At 40.6% G+C, this 19,986-nt stretch overlaps 2 protein-coding genes across 3 annotated transcripts; one reads left to right on the top strand and one right to left on the bottom strand.

Moving 5' to 3' along the window:
* The first annotated feature begins 1,161 nt into the window (after positions 1-1,161).
* nat9 (N-acetyltransferase 9) lies at positions 1,162-4,148 on the top strand. Of its 2 annotated transcripts, none has more exons than XM_023820815.2 (7): positions 1,162-1,277; positions 2,097-2,190; positions 2,555-2,664; positions 2,921-3,061; positions 3,165-3,224; positions 3,330-3,424; positions 3,632-4,148. In XM_023820815.2, the coding sequence occupies exons 2-7, from the start codon at positions 2,114-2,116 to the stop codon at positions 3,803-3,805; spliced, it is 657 nt and encodes a 218-aa protein (XP_023676583.1). In that variant the 5' UTR covers positions 1,162-1,277; positions 2,097-2,113; the 3' UTR covers positions 3,806-4,148. The 2 variants fall into 2 exon arrangements, with proteins under 2 accessions (XP_023676583.1, XP_023676575.1); XM_023820807.2 differs by lacking the exon at positions 1,162-1,277 and adding an exon at positions 1,603-1,858.
* Positions 4,149-4,517: 369 nt separating this feature from the next.
* lrrc59 (leucine rich repeat containing 59) lies at positions 4,518-9,885 on the bottom strand. Its single transcript, XM_023820795.2, has 8 exons — positions 9,663-9,885; positions 9,279-9,382; positions 8,967-9,026; positions 8,671-8,829; positions 7,093-7,197; positions 6,383-6,455; positions 5,996-6,172; positions 4,518-5,506 (listed from the first exon to the last, which is right to left on the bottom strand). The coding sequence occupies exons 2-8, from the start codon at positions 9,375-9,377 to the stop codon at positions 5,262-5,264; spliced, it is 918 nt and encodes a 305-aa protein (XP_023676563.1). The 5' UTR covers positions 9,378-9,382; positions 9,663-9,885; the 3' UTR covers positions 4,518-5,261.
* Positions 9,886-19,986: the final 10,101 nt, after the last annotated feature.

Raw genomic sequence — 19,986 nt, forward strand, 5'->3', positions numbered from 1 at the left:
GTGGATAAAGATCAATTGATTGATTGATTGAATGAATGAATGAATTAATGCTGTTTTATGCTCAAGAAATTTACTTATCAGAAAGAAACAGTATACATACAGTAAGCTATAACTCACACCTAAGTAATAACAAAACAGCTTGTTAAATAAATATTTACAATAATTAACAGGGTGGAGAGTAATTACCTTATGAAAGTCTGCCTGTAGCCCTTCAGGTGTGTAGAAATTGACAGTCAAGATATCAACTCAATCCATCTGCCACAATCAGGGTCAGCGGGTCTTAGAGAGTCTATGTGAGGACTTACGGGGCACAAGGTAGGGGACACCTTCCACATTGGGATTTGACTTATTCTCAGAAACAGCATCCTGAGGCTGGAACAGCTGCTGAACTCCGGGGCATGTATGGATGTTTCTGCAGCCACCGTTCACCTTGGCCCTCTAATCCACACCCTGGCAGTCCTCAGCCAGCACATGCACCACCTGAGGCAAGTCTTTGCCGCCATCCATCTCAACCCCTAGAACTGTAGCCTGCTGTGCGGTGAGACATTGTTCCTGGGTCAAGTAGTGAATACCAAAGGTGTGGCAGCTGTATGGGACAGGCTTGGTCCCTGAGGCATCACGGTATCCTGGGGTTGGTGTCATATTACTTATTTTTAAAATACTGATTTTTAAAATATTAAATGAGTCTGGGCCAGGACAATGTGACTTTTTCTATATAGTTGGATACCTGATGTGTACTGAGAAGTTGATATTTGCCTGGCACAGAGAGGTTTATGGTATTAAAACAGGCATGGGAACCTGGCTTCTCATTCACACCTTTGTGCGCTATAGTATGACATGCCTTGTTTCCATCTGATTTTTAAAGTTTTAAATCAGTCTGGGCCAGGACAATGTCACTTTTTCTATATAGTGGGATACCTGACGTGTACTGAGAAGTTCAAATTTGCCTGATTGGGCATATTTCCGGGCCTGATTGGGAGTAAAAAGATGTTTGCGTTTGTCTCATTTTCCGATAAAATACACACATACTATTACTGAAACTGCCCAGATATATACTTTCCTCAAAGTGGTAACAAGTCAGTAGAATCGTGTTCAGCCAAATGAAGTTCTGAAGATAATAAGTCTCGCTAAATGAGTCCCCCTACAGGCGCAATCGCGTCATTGCATTCGGATGCGCAGCATTTCAGGTGGACCGGAAAATCCGAATAAGGAGCCAACTTGAGCCTCGTCAGCTACTCTTCAGCGAAATCTGAAGCCCAAAAAGGCAAAAACATTCTGTGAGTAACAATACTTAGTAACAACTTTACTGAAAGGAATAAGTACAAAGTTGTGTCCCTAATGAGGCTGCAAACGCTATCATTGCCGTGATTCAGTTAATGCAGTACACATCTTGATGGAGAACTAATGCAAAAATGCCTTTCACAAATACGCCAGAGCTTCGGCTTTAAACGCTGCATTACTGAAATACAACCCACAACTCTTGGGCGTTCAGCTCCGTAAATGTAGAACGTGTCAGTTTTAGTTAAGTGCAAACCACCATGCTCGGCAAACATGACAAGCCACGCCCCACAGAGCGTTTTGGGGAAAACAGTGACGCGCACGCAGCTACCCGCAGTGCATGATGGGTACCGCACGCCAGCCGCAATTTCCCGATTAGTTCCGAAACTATGGAGGTGGCACTGATTGTCAGGGTATTAAATATGGGATGCCGACGTTAGGATATCACCTTTATGACTTACAGATACCGACAATTATTTTTTTTCACATAATGTTGTCTGGGCGTTTCGGATATTATTTCATTAGCTACTGCAAGCTATACATCTTAAGTGTTTAACAAAGTTTAAACGCAGCCCTGTAGGTACGTGGCTAGCAGTTTATTTATCTTACCAACTAATGTTTGGCTATTATAGATTTAATATTTTTACAGTATTATGTATGCATGTAATATAAACATCGTGGTGTTTTTTTGCATTCAGTTTTGCATGTGGTGTTCTGGGATAGCTTACCGGCAGATGTACATCTTTATTTCTTGTTTGATGACCAGCATATACAAGTATGTGCTAAGTCATAATCACTAATTCTTTACATTCATTCAGGTTTAACGTCATACGTAATGAGAATAAACGAGAACACCTTGTTGGAAGGGAAACAAGTCTTTTTAGTGCCTTACAATGCAGACCATGTACCCAGGTATGACCAGACACTGCACATTCCATACATAAATTGATTGCACCAGTTGTGTATTGGCTGTAATAGTGGTTATCACTGTTACCTTACCACTTTAGGGTGTTTGAATCCTGTTTTCACTCTGCGTGTGTTTGCACATTTGCACCTTGTCATTCATGTTTCCTCCAAAGTCTAAAGACATTGCTAATTGCAGTCTCTAAATTGCCCATATTGTATGTGAGTGCCCTGCAATATAATTGTGTCTATGGTCTAGTCCAGCCTTGTCCTGCCACTCCTTGTGATTCAGTCCAGGATAAGCAGTTGATTGAGTTGGTGGCTTTTACATTATGTACCTGTGATTATGTAGACTGCGTGTATTCCTCACCAGGTATCACCAGTGGATGTGCTCTTCAGAGCTGCAGAAGCTAACTGCCTCAGAGCCGCTCACTCTAGAACAGGAGTACGACATGCAGAGGAGCTGGAGGGAGGATGACGACAGTGCGTGAACCATTCATGGACACTTATAGTGCAGTGAACATAACAATCTTTGAAATATAAAGTCATTTAGAACAGAGCTGAACCTAGTTCCTTCTGCCGTGCATTTGAGGGAGTTGTAAATATATGGAGCTCGGTAGATGGGTAAAAATTGTCAATTGTCATCCATGCAAGAAAATGATAGAAAATATAAAAGTAATGTATGACAGTGAATACCATTGGCAGTATTCATAATATATTATTTTGTCCTTCCCTTAAGAGTGCACCTTCATTGTCCTTGACAAGCAGCGATGGGCAGACCCTTTATTCCAGGAGCAGGAATGCATGGTGGGAGACGTTAACATTTTCCTCATTGAACCCAATGACCCATCTGTGGCCGAGCTGGAGATCATGATTGCAGGTGCTGGTGTATGAGAGCTTGTCCCTCATGAAATAATGGTTTGAGCCTGTAAATGAGGAGTTTTGTGTTGCATCGTTTGTTTTCTTTTATCTGTCCTGGTTAGAACCAAACTACAGAGGAAAGGGCCTTGGAAAGGAGGTGACCCATATGATGATGTGTTATGGTACGACATCCGGATGCTGTTTTCCAAATTGTACTGATAGTTTATTTCTTCCCTGAAACTAATCAATTTGCCTTGGCAGTAGTTTCTGATTTTTGTCATTTATAGGGGTCACCAAACTCGGAATCCGCAAATTCGAAGTCAAGATTGGCCTGGACAACAAAGTCAGCATTGCTATGTTTAAAAAGTTTAATTTCCATGAGGTATCGTAAGGCTTTTTGTGTTCACCGTTTTCTTTAACTTAAGCAAGTAATATTCGGCGCTATCCTGTACACGTAACTGGTCAATTTGAAACACTGAACTCCCTTTTTATGGGAAATAACTCAAAAGTATGGCTATGCTATAATTCTGTTATGCTGGTGAGAAGTCATGATATGTAGATGGCATCACATCCCACCTTATGCCTGCAGGTATCCGTGAGCGAGGTCTTCCAGGAGGTAACACTGGAGCTGGCAGTGGACGAGGCCTTGCGAGATCGGCTAATGGAGGACATGAGCTTCCTGCAGGAGAGGGAGTACCACAAAGCTCAGGAGAGCAGGCACACTGCTACAGGCCATGACGTTACAAACGCCCGTCGGCCATAGAGTGATGTTGGAGCCAATTTCTTTACTTGCTTCTGAGCAAGTCTGACAGAAAATTTTGTACCCTTAAGCTGATTTTGCCGCTGGAGAATTTTAAATATTTTTTTTTACCTTTTATCAGTAAACATCATATAGAATACTCAAATTGGAAGAAATGTTGAAATGTTATTGTTTAGGAACTTTGTGGCAGTTTGAAAAAAACAGCAGTACTACAACTAAGGTTTCCCAGGATCATATTTCTGCTTAAGAAGCTGTGCTTAGCTTAGCAGAAATGCTACAGTATTGCCTTGGTTACCCACAGACCAGTGGGGCAAGATCTTACAAAAATAAAAACGTTCTCCACGGATTCCTTATTCACTCAACTGTGAATTAAAGCATTTTCTAAATGTAAACATCCACCACACAAAGAAAACATGGAAAATAAAAGCTGCAGCGTCTCATTTAAAATGTGTTATATCAGTGCAGAAAGTCAATGTACTTAATTCAATGAATGCAGAATTAGTTTAGGGTATTTCAGTACTTGGGATAATGCTCTGAAAATTAAGAACAAGGCACACAAGTCCTAATTCTTGCTGAAAGGGCAACCTCAGTCAGATGCCAGAATTGTTAATCACTGTGCTGACATCACGGCAGGCAGGCGGGAGATCATGCACAAACACCCCCCACAGCCAGGATGAGCACCTCCCATCCTCTCCTGTCAAACTCAGAGACCTGCTTTTGAATTGGCAGCAGTTTATTTGTGGTCATCATGCACAGTTAGCAAAAACCACCTATCACTGAGTATAGCTAGACATCGCCGACTAAAATGCAGGAATTGACCTGTGTTCTGTTCAGATTTCTGCCCTTTTTGTGGATCCAGGCACATATTTTGTGGACACAAACACATACCCAAAAAAGCTAGGAAGAAAAAACCTGAAATGCAGCCTTTCGTTCACGTATTCAGGAGAGAAATAGCGCCGTTAATGTAAAGTATTTTAAAAGGCAGGTCTCTGCAAGTGGAAGACTCAAACATACATTCACGTTGCATTTCACAAGTTAATCAGGTAAGAATTTGGTACTGCTTCATTTAAGGAACAAGAATCTAAACTGGAATTTTTAACTGCAAACATGCAAAACAATTAATATTCCAGGATGTTCTTTTACGGAATTTATATTACATTCTTCTTTCCTTTAGCATGTATCATTGGTAAGACGTACAGTAAGAATAAGGCTACTAGGCACTAAACACCAGGGATAAGCTGCTTCTGCTTTCTGAAATTTCACATTTACAATGTCACAAGATGTACAGAAACTGCCTTAATGCATTTTCTGGTCATTGTATGGAGCTGGCAGTGATTAAAAACAAAACAATGAAAACAGATGACAATTCCATAGGAATTTTAGCCGCACTGCCATCCCACCCTCCGTCAACATGCAAGGGCCTCCAGAGGGTCCAGGTGACGGTGGATGGAGCCGGATCTCATGGCTGCTGCTTGGAGAGCTTCTGTAGAATGTTCCTCAACACCTCCTGCCCCTGAGCCCAGGACAGCGCCTCCTCCACGAGCATGTTGAGGGGAGCGCAGGCTGCCTCTTTCCTCAGGCTGGTCATGTGACACACAGCCACCGCCCCAAACGCACCTCCCAGAAGCATCACCACCAGCTTCAGCAACACACCCAGGATGGAGCGCTTGCTTTTTGGGACCGACTTTACCGCCACTGGCCGATCTGGAGGGATCATTAAATGGGGGGGGGGAAAAGTGTGAAAATTAACTTTTGGGAAGGCTGGGCTAGAAATAGGCTTCTGCCTCTGTAAAATTGCTCTGGAAGGAAACTGAAGAAACTTTAGGAATAACAGAACTGAAAATGAAAATGGAATGAGAACAAAAGCAGAAAACCATCCCTCCGGAGGAAATTCAGGAAAAAGGCATGGAATATCTTGCAAATTGTTAAAGGGATTTGTAAGAGGAATATTTAGCATTTCCATGCTCCACATGCACTTGCTAAAGTGTTTGTCAAATACAGAAAATACTGTCACAAAATTAAAAGCTCATGTAATGCTACGACTGCTACATGCCCAAACATGGACAATGCCATTCTAAAACTGTCCAGCTACTGCAGAATGCTTGAGTCACCATAATCTGGAAGAGCCTACTTGATTCCAGAATCTAAAACCTTACGGAGGAATTACGGTTGAATGAACCCCCTCTGACTCACCCTGCCTTGGTTTTTCAGGTTTCTGTTCTTTCCGTTTCTCCTGGGCTGCCTGGGCGGCTCTCTGGGCATCAAATTCTCTCCTTTTCCTCTCTTTCTCCTCCGCTTTTTCTCGCTTGCGCGCCTCCTTCTCCTTCGCCTCTCTGGCCCTTTGTTGTGCCTCCTTTTTCTTTTCCCTCTCTGGAGGAATACAGTGAGTTTTTTTTTTATTGTATCACTCGGCAGCTGAAGTGGGGTTACATCCAAATCACTTACCACCAAACATCAGCATATACCTACTATACGCTACAATGCATTTACGTAAAGGATTGTAGCAGAAAGTTTCCTCACTCACTTCATAGCTATGGCCAACCTGACAAAGATGGAGGATACGACGGCAGATGTACCCACCTCTCTCCTTGTGCAGACGTCGCTCGCGTTCCTTGTCTGCCTCCTCTTGCAGGGCCTTCATGTGCTGGAGAACCTGAAGGACAGCAGATACATACCCGAGGTGACTCCAAATAAGCATAAACACTTCAGGGCAAAAAAAAAAAAATGGGCCATCCCAAATTGCACACTAAGCTTTGGCCCATTTGTTTTGCCCAGGGGCAACCCAAGCGCTCCGCTTATCTGTGCATCTGACATTTTCCCACTAATTCAGAAGAAATAGAAATCATGTAACCATACACAACCTTTTCTATTGCTATAAAATGGGGCCATTATTTCCATGTTAATCTACAGAAAAGTAAGCAAAAATACAAGGTCTCAGCTTCGCTGTGGTGTCATTTTAATGCGCTACTGTGAGCCCTGCAAGGCATCTTTGGAGAGGCTGTGTATATTAAGGTGTGTAAACTGCAATGAGCTGGGGGGAATAATTATGCATAATTTAAAAAGTACAGAATAAGGAGGAATTCTGCATTGATTAAATAGACAAAACTTCCTCCTGCACTACAGTTATCACAGTGTAAGAATGTTGTTTTGCAAAGTTAATTAATAGCTATTGAGAGATGACCAGAAATATATGCAGCAGCTGAAGTCTCTTCACCCCTGTCACTAGGTGGTGTCTGATGGAAACTCTAATTGCACTGTTTGACTGGCATCACCTTCAAAATCAGCCTTACCTTGGTGGCACACTGCTTGCACTGCTTCTCATCCAGACAGTCTCCAGCCACCTTCGCTAGCGTAGGCTCCAGTGGATTATCCTTCAGGTCCAGCCATTTCAGATTCTGCAAGATACCAAAGAAGACACTGGGCTATATCATGGCACCATACACTAAAGGATACCTAACAGTAAAGGGAGAGAGATGGTACAATGTATTATGCAATAATGACGCATTATGTAATAACAAAATGTCAATGAAGAAATCCATCTTGGTTGTATTTTACATAATGCACAATATTCCATCATTAAAAAGTGCAAGTCCCACATTTTGTAATAACCGCAGCAATATTTAACAAATTATTACAAAATTCAGGGAAATGTATAACAGTGTTCAAGCTGTCTATTACAAAATGCAGCAGATTATTACAAAATGCGGGTGCTATTACATAATAAAGTGAATGTCACATTTTGTCAAGTTATTACATAATGTGGAATTATTACATTGTGTTTTTAACGAGAGATCAAATAAGCAAACCAAATTTCTGCAAATATTCAAAACATTTTAGCAACTAAGCTGATGTTTAAGAGGACATGTAGTTATATTCCATTTATACAGCTGGATATTTCACTGGGACAATTAAGGTAAAAAAAAACTTAAACAAGGGTCCCTCTTGCATCACCCAGGTTACAAGCGGGTCTACATCTACCTGAAACGTCATGTGAATTCAGGATATAATTTGTAACCTCTCTGTACTTGTAAAGTTTATAATTCAACAGGGAGCCTGCATCACATGAATAATTCCAGGGGTGCAGGAGAGATTTTTAAAGGGGGGGGGGGGGGGCAAACACTGAGCAAGATATCTAATCTTTTAAGCTTATCCAACCATGCTTGATGCGATGGCTGCTGATCTGCCCCTTTCTTCACCACCACTTCAGTGCTTATTGCTTCCATGATTTACCAAAACAGTAGCATGTGGCGTGCTCCGCTAACCAAATTTAATAAACATAAGGATATGCCTTATACAGACTACTGACATTAATATTTTAGGCATACTACTAATCTGCTTACCAAACTGTGAGCATAAGTAAACGTCCGTATAGTACTGAAAAGCCAGTGTCCGGACAAATGTTTAGATTAGATAGCACTTTATTAATCCCTCAGGAAGGTTCCTCCGGGAAATTTAGTAATGTAGTAGTTTATGCCGATCATCTGGATGATTATTGCGTATGGGCCATATAATTGCAATTGTGTCATGATGTGTTATCGCGCAGCCCTACTTTATTATAGATTTGTTTTTCCTCCCTTTAAATATGTGTGTGTGTGTGTGTGTGTGTGTGTGGAGGGGGGATCAGGGTCCCTATATAAATGTGGGATCATGTCCCTCCCCATCGCTCACCTACCATCTGCGCCCCTAAATAAAGTCTATGGCACAAACAAACAAACACATCCACAGGACGTATATTCTCAGGACCTTACTGTCATTTTCATAAATACGACTCTGGCTATAACGAACACTCTTTGCCTGCTAATTCTACCTTTTCTCCCCAAAATTTCATTCATTGTGTAGACTAAATCGCAGGGATACTGATCACTTACCCTGAGCTGGGAAAAACTTAGTGGTAGAGAGGTGAGCTTGTTGTTGTACAGGTCCAGGTGCTGCAAAGCAACAAGCCGCCCCAAATCCGCCGGCAGGCTGACAATTTGGTTTTTACTTAGGTCTATCTTCACCAGGTGCGTCAGACTGCAAAAATCAGGCTGCAGGACAGACATACATAAACACAAAAAGAAAACCCTACAAAAATGCTTAAAAATCAGCGATTCGTAGCTACAGATTTGGCAAACAGACTAATTACCGGAAATTTTCATGGCAATGATTTAGGTGGGACACTTACGGGAAGCGAAGTTAGATTATTACAGGAGAGGTCCAGCATCGTGGCTTTAGGGAAAGCGGCCTGTCAGTAGTATTCAGGGAGGGCATCGTCAGTTACTGTCTGTAGCACCAGGCGCACAAACACGGCCGTACAACGTTCAGCTACGACTTAGAACAGCTAATCTATCTGGGACGATCATCAACTGCGACAACCATCAAAACATGATTATCAAGTTAACGTTACTCAAAAGCCACATCAACAAGGAAGGTAAAGCTGCACGCATGCAGAGTGCACACCCTCCAGCGCAGCTAGGAATACTGGAAGAAGATTTACCAGTTCTTTGACGGGTACTTCCGTCAAGTTAGAAAGGCTGAGATCCACTTCGTTGTCATTAATCTTGTCCCTGAGATTCAACACTTTGTTCTTACTCATTTTGCCTGTACAAAACAAGAAAGAAATTTACATTAGTACGCATTATGGTATCACGTACTTTTTTCGTAACTATATTAACTGTGATCTGAAACAACGGACTGCCGCTAAAACGCTGACATGCACAAACTACACACAGACGACCGCGGTAAAAGAAAGAAAGAAAAAACTTCAGTTAAAATTTCACCAGACATGAGTGGTGAGTATAAAACCGTAGCTTTATGTATCCTAAATAGCACCAACTAGGTGGTTAGTTAACCATATATGCATGATAAGGAAAACACTCACCCTGAAAGCTGCCGCGCTATAAAAATGAAAACACCTTGTTGTCAGTTAGACAAAATTACTACTCGTTTATGACAGCAAACTAAACTTTATCGGGTGGACTACTTGGTCAGTCGTGTAATAATTTCTGACAGTTTTCTTGCAGTGTAGTTAAAATGAATGTCCACGTCATTGATTTGAGCAGCGCCAGTCCAGTTGGCAGTAGGGGTACGTCACCGGGGGAGTATATCCTGACGGAGAAGTGGCGCCACCTATATGCTGGAGGAACACACTACAAACACTCCGACGCGTCCTCTTATCCCACCTAAACAACGGCATGATTAGCCTGAGTTTGTTACGTAATGCTGGACATTTATATGTATTGTTCAAAATAAAGAAATCATATTTCATACATTCAGTTCTCTTTACTCTGTGTGGGAATTGATTGGTTAGTGGTAGAATTCTCACCTGCCAGTACGATGGCAGCTCTTAAATTTACTTCATTCATTTTTTTCAAATGCTCACCTGAGGATTTAATTCTTTTAAATTCCACAAACAATAGGTTTCAAATATCTTTGAGGTATTATAAAATGTGGGATATGTAGTGGAAAGCACGGAAAATACTCGAGGACAAGCGTCCTTTTAAAAATAAGAAAACTTGATGAAAGGGGGACATTTGCCTGATGCTGGTCTGGGTGAGAGTAGGAATGCTGAGCAGGGGACAGGGTAAGCTATACGCAGACAGGCAGGAGTGCGCCAGAAGATGGTATGCAATATGAATACACGGAGTGCCTCGTAATAGTACATGTTAGGTTGTCAGTCATGTAGTCAGTTTAACATACAGTCTTAATCACACAGACATAACATAAAACAAGCAGTCGCATTTATAACAAACAAAACATATCAAACAGGAAGTTTGTGACGACGAAAGTACCTATATGCAAATATATAGCATATGTTTTTACATATTTCAGTGTTTTACCCAAACGTAAGTGTGGACAGTAATCATTTCAGGAGTCTTTCAGAAATAGCGTGAAAAATGCCATCATTTAGATATAATTTTTTACAATGACTGCATTAAAATAACAATTAAGTATACAGACATATACATAAATACCCATGCGCTGCAAATGACTGTAAAGAAGAGAGTACTGTGTATGCTACATATGTACAACAAAACAATCCAAACTATTTCCATACAATTTAGTATGAACATATTTGCAAATGAATTAACAGTATAAGTAATCGTAGCAATTAAGTCGCTGGTGACCGTCTCCACATAAGTTCGCCTAGAATAAAAAGTTTTCAGAAATTGTCTTTAAAATCTCAGGACCGCGCCGCAAGTTCATAGTGGCCAAATATATCGTAGCGCTGGCGCTGAAGGTGGCGCGTGTTTTAATAACGAGGAGAGCAATACGATATTTTGGTCACAAAGCGGCGTTTATTCACTGTTTACCACTCGCACTTAAATACACTCACACTGCCCACCGTGCTGGTCACCCCGACTACTCACACCACACACGGTGGGCACACGTACATTACTACACGTGACGTCAGTATACAGTAAAACAACACCACAATACACGACAAAATACAGTACTATTTACATTATTTACACTGTTGGCACTGGGCCAGCATGCTGTGCTTCCTGATGGGCACCCTCGGCGCTACAATATATTATATATGTAGTGGTTGAATTGTTTGCATCTGTGTTTGTTTGTATCTGTATATCGGGCTATAGAAATATAATCAACCTCTGAAATAAAACTCTCCATGGCCACAATTTAAAATGGTAATTAATATGTTATCAGACTTCAGAAGGTATAATTCATCCTGCCACTCAAAACTACCCTCTACTGTGGTTCCCAAGGCTCAGTGGTGGTCTGAGATGTATTCCGAACTTGTGGATCATATTCGCTGTCTACTGCGATGGCCACAAAAAAGGTTTCAGTAACAAATACAGGTTATAATGCAACTGGTAGAAATGAAGGCGCACACACTAACCTTGCCAATAAGCACATACCTTTGCTTTTAAGGACAAAAAGTAGCGTAATGATATTTGCTATAGGGAGAATAAAATAGAAGTAGATTTAGTCAAATATCTATTTTGTTGACGCTGCATTTTTATATTAAAAAGAGCAGGTACTGGAGGCATTTTCCTCTAGCCTACTGTATCAGTGATGTTTTTCAGCAAGACAGAGATGTCCAGCGGCATAGTCTATCTGAAGGCCAGTTTCACTCCTTTCAAGCAGTGGTGAAGAAAGAAACACTATCTTTTGTGAGAAAGAAGAGGACAGGCTGCACAAAGCGGACGGTGTGAAACTGGGCCCTCCTCCTCATTGTGAGCAGAGCACGGAATTCCCACTAGCTAAGCTAATTGTGTGAGGTAAGTGTGTGAGGCGCAATGAATCACAATGACACGACTTACAAAATTATTAGTAGTAGCTGCTTGAGAACCTCAGCCGGCAAAGACGAGTGGAACAAAGCTGCCTTTGTTCCCATATTTTAATTGCCGAAAAGCCAAGAAGGTGCAAAGCTTCACAAAGCTCTCTTCTTCAGTTTCAGATGTTTTACACTGTTCGCATTTCCCACTAGATACCACTAACCTTAAAAGTTACAGGTCAGCCTAATCTTCAGCATTGAGATGTTTAGAATTCCGTTGGTAGGGCTTCATTGGTTAGAGGTGACTAACTACTACTACTACTACTAATAATAATAATTTTCTCCTATCCCATCTTGCTCTCCATGACATGTATGTGAGAGCAAGCTTGTCAGTGAAGGGCAGCCACCTGCACTGGTGCCCATAGAGGTTTATGGGCCTTGCTGAAGGACTTATGGACATATGATTGTTCTGCTGAAGCCAGGCCACACACTGTCCACTACAAACTTTGCCAGGGTTCAATCAGAGAGGGATTCCACCACCCCTTCACTCCCTGTACTGTACCTGATTGTGTCTAATTGCATCTTTATCTCTTCAGGGTCATGCATCCATGTGCAGTGATGTGCGACTCAGGACGCCGCGCCCAGGATCAGAAGGTCACCATTGCAAGTCTTGTGGTCAGCAGAGTGATTTCACCACTGGGCTCTTGATGCTAGGAGCCCCATGGACGGCCTGACCCTGCTTACAATGCTTTGGATAAAAGCCTTTGGTAGCTAAAGGCATGTAAATGTGTCCAGATGGCCGGTGGGGTTCATGACTATAGCTTTCTACTCACACTGGGCAGTTGATTTCATGACTGATAGATAAATATGTACATGCATTTACAGCAATTTTGAACTTTACTATCCACACATTAAAGCTGGAAGGAAACTTTATAAATGATATTTATAAGTAGTTATAGTTTATATGTCATCATGATGATTGAACAAAAGTCTTTGGCTCCAAATAGGGTAGGTCTGGGTGCCACATAAAAATACATGTAAGGAATCCTACAAACAGTGGGTTAATTCCTGCAGCTCACTGACAACCTAATGCAACTTAACTTTTTAGTTAAGGTCCTTTGTGCTTCTTCTTATTCATGGATTTTTCAATTAAATACATGGTTTTTGTTCAACTTGTAATGTCAAAATTAATGTACTATATTACAAGAGTGTTTTTGTTACGAATCTCTTTTTGTAAAAAAAAACAAAAACACTCACACTACAGCTGGATCCCTACAGCTTTTCTATGCTATTAATAGATGGATGGATGAATATCTCTCTTTAACATGTAACATTTGTGATTCTAAAAAAGAAAATAAGATGTATCTCAGTAGAATGAGCTGAAGCGGTGGACAGACTTTACTGCACGTGGGTTTATCAGAGTCCTTCTAGTTTTTGATGATGTGGTTTTAGGACTTTGTTGTGGAACTACCCACCTGTGAGGAGGAACGTGCTGATTAACGCAACTGCATTTGGCCTCCCGCTGAGCGGAGGTTTAACTTTTAGCTGTTTAGGAAGCAGGTAGTGGTGTGTTTGTGTGTATGGACTAGAGACTAGAGCCTCTTTACCAAAGGGTGACATGTAGCTTCAGAGAGTAGGGCTCTGTGTTAGAGCTTAACATCTGATTTTTTTGTGCTCTTTTTGCAAAAGTATGATTTTGATTATTACTCTTTTTCCTGTACTTCAGCTGATCCTTGAGTGGTTTCTCTTAACTGCATCTGTTGTCCACCTCTGCTTCAGTATAAATAAATCCCTAATCCTCTGAACCTACCCCAGCCTCCCATGTCTCACATACCCATGCCCAGAAGTCTGAGGATTTGAATCCCATAACTGGCAGAGTAATCATACTATTATTGGATCCTTAAGGCTGTAAACCACAAGAAGTCCAGTTGAAATGGATGCTGACTGATCCTGCACTCTCACTCCAAGATTATCACTTTGGACAGAAGCTTCCAATGAATAAATGAATGTAAAGCATCTTACATCCAGAAAAAAATTTGATTCCATTCTGGAATCTTATGCAAGTTTCCATGTGATAAATGGATGAGGCTAGCTGGGTCTGGTTAATGGAGTTTGCAGGTCTGCTAAAGTCAGGCATCATGTTTTGGTGCTAGCGAACATCATAACAACACAGCTACAGTTTCATTTGTATTTTCTTCTGACAGCTGGAAAAACATATGAGCAATATAATTTTCTTGATGACAATTAGCTAGCTTGGTGCAAAGTGAGCTTCAAAAAACAAAAATGCAGGTAGCTTCTTTGTGTCAAATGCAATCGGGTCATTGACGTGGCAACATTCACAATTAAGAAGTACTTTTAGTTATTAGCCGAATAATGGTCTTCTATTTCCATGTTATCTGTTTTGGATGCAGCATAAAACGGACCGTAAACATTTACCCTCCTCTATTGTCTGCACCTTTTTGGGTGTCAAATGATACTTGCATTTTAAACCCGCTTTCATTCCGCATTCCTCAGCTCCTAAGTTTTATTTAAATCTGCCACCAGACAGATTTAAATGTTCTGCCAGGTGTGACACCAACCATGCAGTCTTTTCTTTTCTACCATTAACCCACCTGCGCAGGGGTGGGGGGAGTTGCCAAGCAACTCAGCTGGGGGTAAAGCCGGAACTGAAAAGCAAAGTCAGGGTCACTATCATAAGCAAAACAATATGATCAAAAAGCTAATGACTCTTAGCAGAGAGAGCTCTGGAGGATTAGTCCGTTAGTGTGACTTACAGGTCCAAAATAAGCCATAGCACAGATGCAACAGAAACAAAGAGCTATTGTTAGACAAAAAATGGAGAATGGGTTCCAGAATATGGAGGTTACATAGAGTGGACAGTATTGTGTTCATTTGTAGTGAAATTGAGCTTCACTTAAAACATCATTACTTCTACCAACAGGAGAAGTTAATCATTGTACTAAACGGTAAAGGCAATGACTGTTCGAAACATTTTTGAAAGATCTGGTGTCCAATGTAGTGAATCAGAAATACACAAAACGTAAAAACAGTAAAGCCCATTTGCGTCATTTGTGATATAGTTATGTGAACACGATCGTAATTCTCCCCTCCATGAAAGCGGTGGGGGTGTGTGGGGGGGCTTCACAGGAATTGAATTTGTTCGGGATAACAATTAACCCTCGGCATTTACTCTTTCTTAATATTTATACACTTAAGCTTAAATTTAAACAGGTAAAACTAACGCACGTAGGCATGACAATACTAACATTTTACCACATAGTGGCAGTATAGGACACGACAGAATGAGTCTTATCTTCAGCTTACCCAGAGCAGCCCAATAGCATGACTGAACTACTGGGTCGCACAAAACATCAGGAGTATCAGGAAGATGTGGTACATTGGTGGAGTAAGTCATGTTAACTATAAAATGTTCGTTCGATATTTATTTATCGAAACCGTTATAATTAGCTGTTAGATAAGTATTTTTGAACTTATACAAAACATCTTACAGTTAATCTTTTTTCAAACAGTATGAAAATAGAAAAACAAGTTAAATTATTTTTATTAACGAGTTAAAATATCATGAAATTCTCCAAAAGCCAAAAAAAACTAAATTAAACCACTTGTCCAGACATGTTTTTTAAGATGCAATCCCGAATTTCACCCTTAAAAACAAGTTAAATTATTTTTATTAACGAGTTAAAATATCATGAAATTCTCCGAAAACTAAAAAAACAAAATTAAACCACTTGTCCAGACATGTTTTTTAGGATGCAATCCCGAATTTCACCCTTAAAAACAAGTTAAACGATTTTTTATTAATGAGTTAAAATGTCATGAAATTCTCCAAAAACTAACAAAAAATTAAATGCTGCAGGGTTTTTTTTATCCACTTGCCCACACATGTAAATTTAAAATGCAATCCTGATTTTCACTCTTTAACCCTGAGAGTAACGATTAACTGAGGAGTTATGGCCTGGTTTGCTCTTCACTCTTGCTGGGCAATGTTGTTGGAGCTCAGTGATGTCAATGTTTAAGCACTCTAGTTATGAGGCAATGACTAGTTCCAGTCTCTTCATCAATCTTTCTAACATTCCCACAATTATAAACTTGCTCTTCACTTCCTCTTCTATTCAAATATTTTGGGAAAAAATGCAAACAGAATGATGGGTATCAATGTATAAATTGCCTGTGGGTGTACATACGTGAATGAATGGTGTGTGAGTGTGTGTGCCCTGCAAGGGGTTGGTGCCCCATCCTGTAGTCTTCCCTGCCTTGTGCCCATAGCCTTTGGGATAGGCTCCGCCCATCCTGCAACCCTGGGTAGGATAAAGTGATGGATGTATGGATGGATGATGTCTTTATATCGTAGCTTCCTAAATTACACATAGTATTTTTTTTGTCAATTCAGATTCATGTCTTGATGAATGAAACCAAAGGGGTTAGTATGAATTGTTCTTTGAATAAAAGCTGTACCGTTATTTATATTATGACTTCTAATATACTTGCCTCAATGGCCATTAATATTGATTCACTGGTAGCCATGTAGTTAGAATGGCCACTAGTAATGCAATGAAATGCAAATTTAGTAAACACATGCAGTCACGGGAGGCATGTAAAGTGTGATTAGCTGCAGTAAAACAAAGTTTCTACTAAGAGCTGTTAGTGCAGCTGGCAAAAGCAGCCTCAGAACAAAAGGAACATACCCAACGGGTGACAACTACCCATTATGTCAGAACTGAGTGAAAATGACGCATTGAGGTGCCTAGGGTTTGTCTCACACTCTGCACAGAGCACCTCCATTTGCTTTGAATCAACCTAAATGAATGAGCCACTGATAGTAGTAGCAAGAGCGTAATGTTTACAACGTGCCTAAAAAAAACAGAGAACGAGAACGACTGAAACTGAAGGGGCTACAATTGCCTCTGACCCTTCCCTTAAACCGCAGTTCATCCCCTTTCCTGAAAGTAAACAATAATCAAAATTTCCAGGAAGTCAGATAGTTCTTTGAGCCTTGTTCATCACCATGGTTTCGGCCCCCTTTGCTATCCCACTGCATCCAGTTAAAAAAAAGACCACCCATGCAGGAAGTGTGCATCCAGAAAGCACGCTGTAACCACTCCTTGAAACCGAGGTGATGCACCTGAAAGATTTCAAGTAAATATACTTAACCTGAGGTTCAAGTGCTTCCCACTTCTTTTGAAATAGCATTTTGTTGATACTTCTACAGACAGAGAGCGCACTTTAACACACAGGGTAAATTAATAATCCCAAACATCCTGCAACAGTCAAGATTATTTTATTACTTACGGCAAGGCTTTTTCTGACATGTGCGAGTATTTCGTGCCAGGGCATGCCGTGACCATCACGCCTGCTGATCTGTGACTGCAACAATGTACCGTGTGAGTCTTTGCGCTCCTTTCAGTAGGTCTTTATCATCCTGTCACTGAGTGCACGTCACCTTTTCTGAGGCGCCTGAGAAAGTCGGACTTTCTGATGCGGTCTTAGATGACCTAGGCCGGGGGTTTATCCATCCCAATCCGCTAAAATGGGGGTTTCTGCTTTGTGGCAATCGTTGACTTGCAAAACATGCCCTATTGACCCCCATCAGTGCTGTACAGGAAGGGCTGAAAGCTAGTATGTCATTTGTTGATTCAGTGCGGGGGGATTCCCACTGAGAAAAGATCAACAAGACAACATCTATCTATCTATCTATCTATCTATCTATCTATCTATCTATCTGTCTATCTATCTATCTATCTATCTATCTATCTATCTGCATCTGGTCTGTCTGTCTGTCCATATACAGTGCTCAGAGAAAATCTTTGGAAGCTTGCTTAATCCAGTAAACACAAATACCAAATACTAACAACACCATTACTTTATTCATTTACACTCACACACACACACACACAGGTTTGTAATTATATCTTTGTGGGGACTCTCCATTCATTTATATATGGAAAACATGACAAGACTTTTTTACTTTTTTTGATTGCATTCGCAGATCTTTATGGGGACCTGAAAAATGGTCTACACAATGTCGAAATAACAGGTTTTTATTACATTGCGGGGAGTATCTGGTCCCCACAATGTAATATAAACCTAATCCACACACACACACACTTGTCTCATTCTCACTTGTCTCTTTTTTTTTAATTAGTAACACTTTTGCAATAACATAAAACCAAACATTTGTGTTTAGTATCCCATTAGAAGCCAAATAAGAACATAAGAAATTTACAAACGAGAGGAGGCCATTCGGCCCATCAAGCTCATTTGGGGAGAACTTAACTAATAGTTGATAAAATCTTATCTAGCTCTGATTTAAGAGAACCCAGGGTTTTAGCTTGTGCTACACTAGCAGGAAGACTATTCCATCCTCTAACTACACGCTGTGTAAAGAAGTTGTACAATTGCAATCAACAGAAAAATGGCAAGAACAGAACTGAATGAGACAGTCAAAAAAAAAATCAGCTTTCATAAATAAATCCTGACCTTTCAGGATTATTACGCGAACTGCCTTTTCCTTTCCACTGATTCTCAATTATCCTCTTCAAATCACACTTTAAAGCATTTCAGAAGAAGACACCTAAGCCAAAGGCAAACAAAGCAACACCAAAGCACTCAGCTCCACTACACACAGCGCTAATCTGTTACATCAGGTGTTGACACCATTGTCTGGTGCCTCAGTACACATGCTGCCGGACCACGCAGGCGCGCTTTCCACTAAAGGCACAGGGAGAAGGTAAATGCAGGAAATGTCACGTCCCTGTCTCTTCTTCGTGCTCTCACCTCATCACCTTAACATTCCCGTCCAACCTCATAGGCATCAATGCTCGAGAAATATTTAAAATGGTGAGAAGAATATCGTCTCTAGGTACATTCTTTATTATTTTATATTTAACCTATGAATTTGGTTAGACTTAGCTAGTTAACTTAAACAAATATCAAACAGATTTCCTCAACATATATATATATATGTATATATAAAACAAAAACAGCATCCAGTGTATCCTGGAGAAAATGGCGCAATTTCAGAATTTAAATGAAAATAGATTGTGGATTACATAGCTGAAGGTACCTGAACCTGAAAATACAAAACAGCAGTAGTGCTGGAAAAAAAATCTGGGACACTAAATGCATGTGTAATATAAATGAATGCAGAACTAATGTTGGCAGTGTTGCTCTCGCTGGGGGTTTGCCCTGCATAGTGAGGCTTGGCTCCTGCTTAAACCCAGTGTTACTAACTGTCCATATTAATGAATTGGCCACAATGTGGCTGTGCCTGGACTTGCTCGGAACCATAAAGGAGTAAAATTCCTTTCCTTTTTAGAGAACCAGTTGCCGCTGTCACCCAGGGAACCGGGGCTGCAGCCCGGGGAGATACAACGGAACCGGCGGTAACCCACGCGTTCCTTGTCACAAATTCGATATTGTTTTGATTAATGAGCCCCCCCACCTCCCTTTGCTTTACGGTAAGGTTCTGGTCTGTTTGTTAACGTTGTGATAGCCATATCCACGTTTCTCTTCGAGTCGTTGGGGCTACAGATGATGCTCACTGGTTGATTGATGAGGCAATTGAACGTAACACAGAGTAACGTAAAGAACATAGTGGAACAACTGAATTAAAAAAAAAAAAAAAAAATTCTCAATCAATATGCCTAGTGCAACTGACTTCTTGTAAACAGGTTACCATGACAGAGTTAGTTATAGGTGTATTTCTAAATTATAATTAAATTTAAAGGAATCTTTACTTTTCTTGTATATTGAAACTGTCAGATGTTTAATGGATGCATAATGACAAGGGGAAAGTTAAGCACATTTATGCAGATTGTCTGCCACGAGATTAAAAAATTGTAATAATAATAGAATATTTTCTTAAAACAGTGTACATGCCTTATTCCTTTCGTTTCTTACACTCAGTAAGCTGCTGGTCCAAAAATAATAACATGCATTTGCAAAC

The sequence above is a fragment of the Paramormyrops kingsleyae genome, chromosome 5 (assembly GCF_048594095.1).
Source record: "Paramormyrops kingsleyae isolate MSU_618 chromosome 5, PKINGS_0.4, whole genome shotgun sequence".
In the NCBI taxonomy this organism is placed as follows: domain Eukaryota; kingdom Metazoa; phylum Chordata; class Actinopteri; order Osteoglossiformes; family Mormyridae; genus Paramormyrops; species Paramormyrops kingsleyae.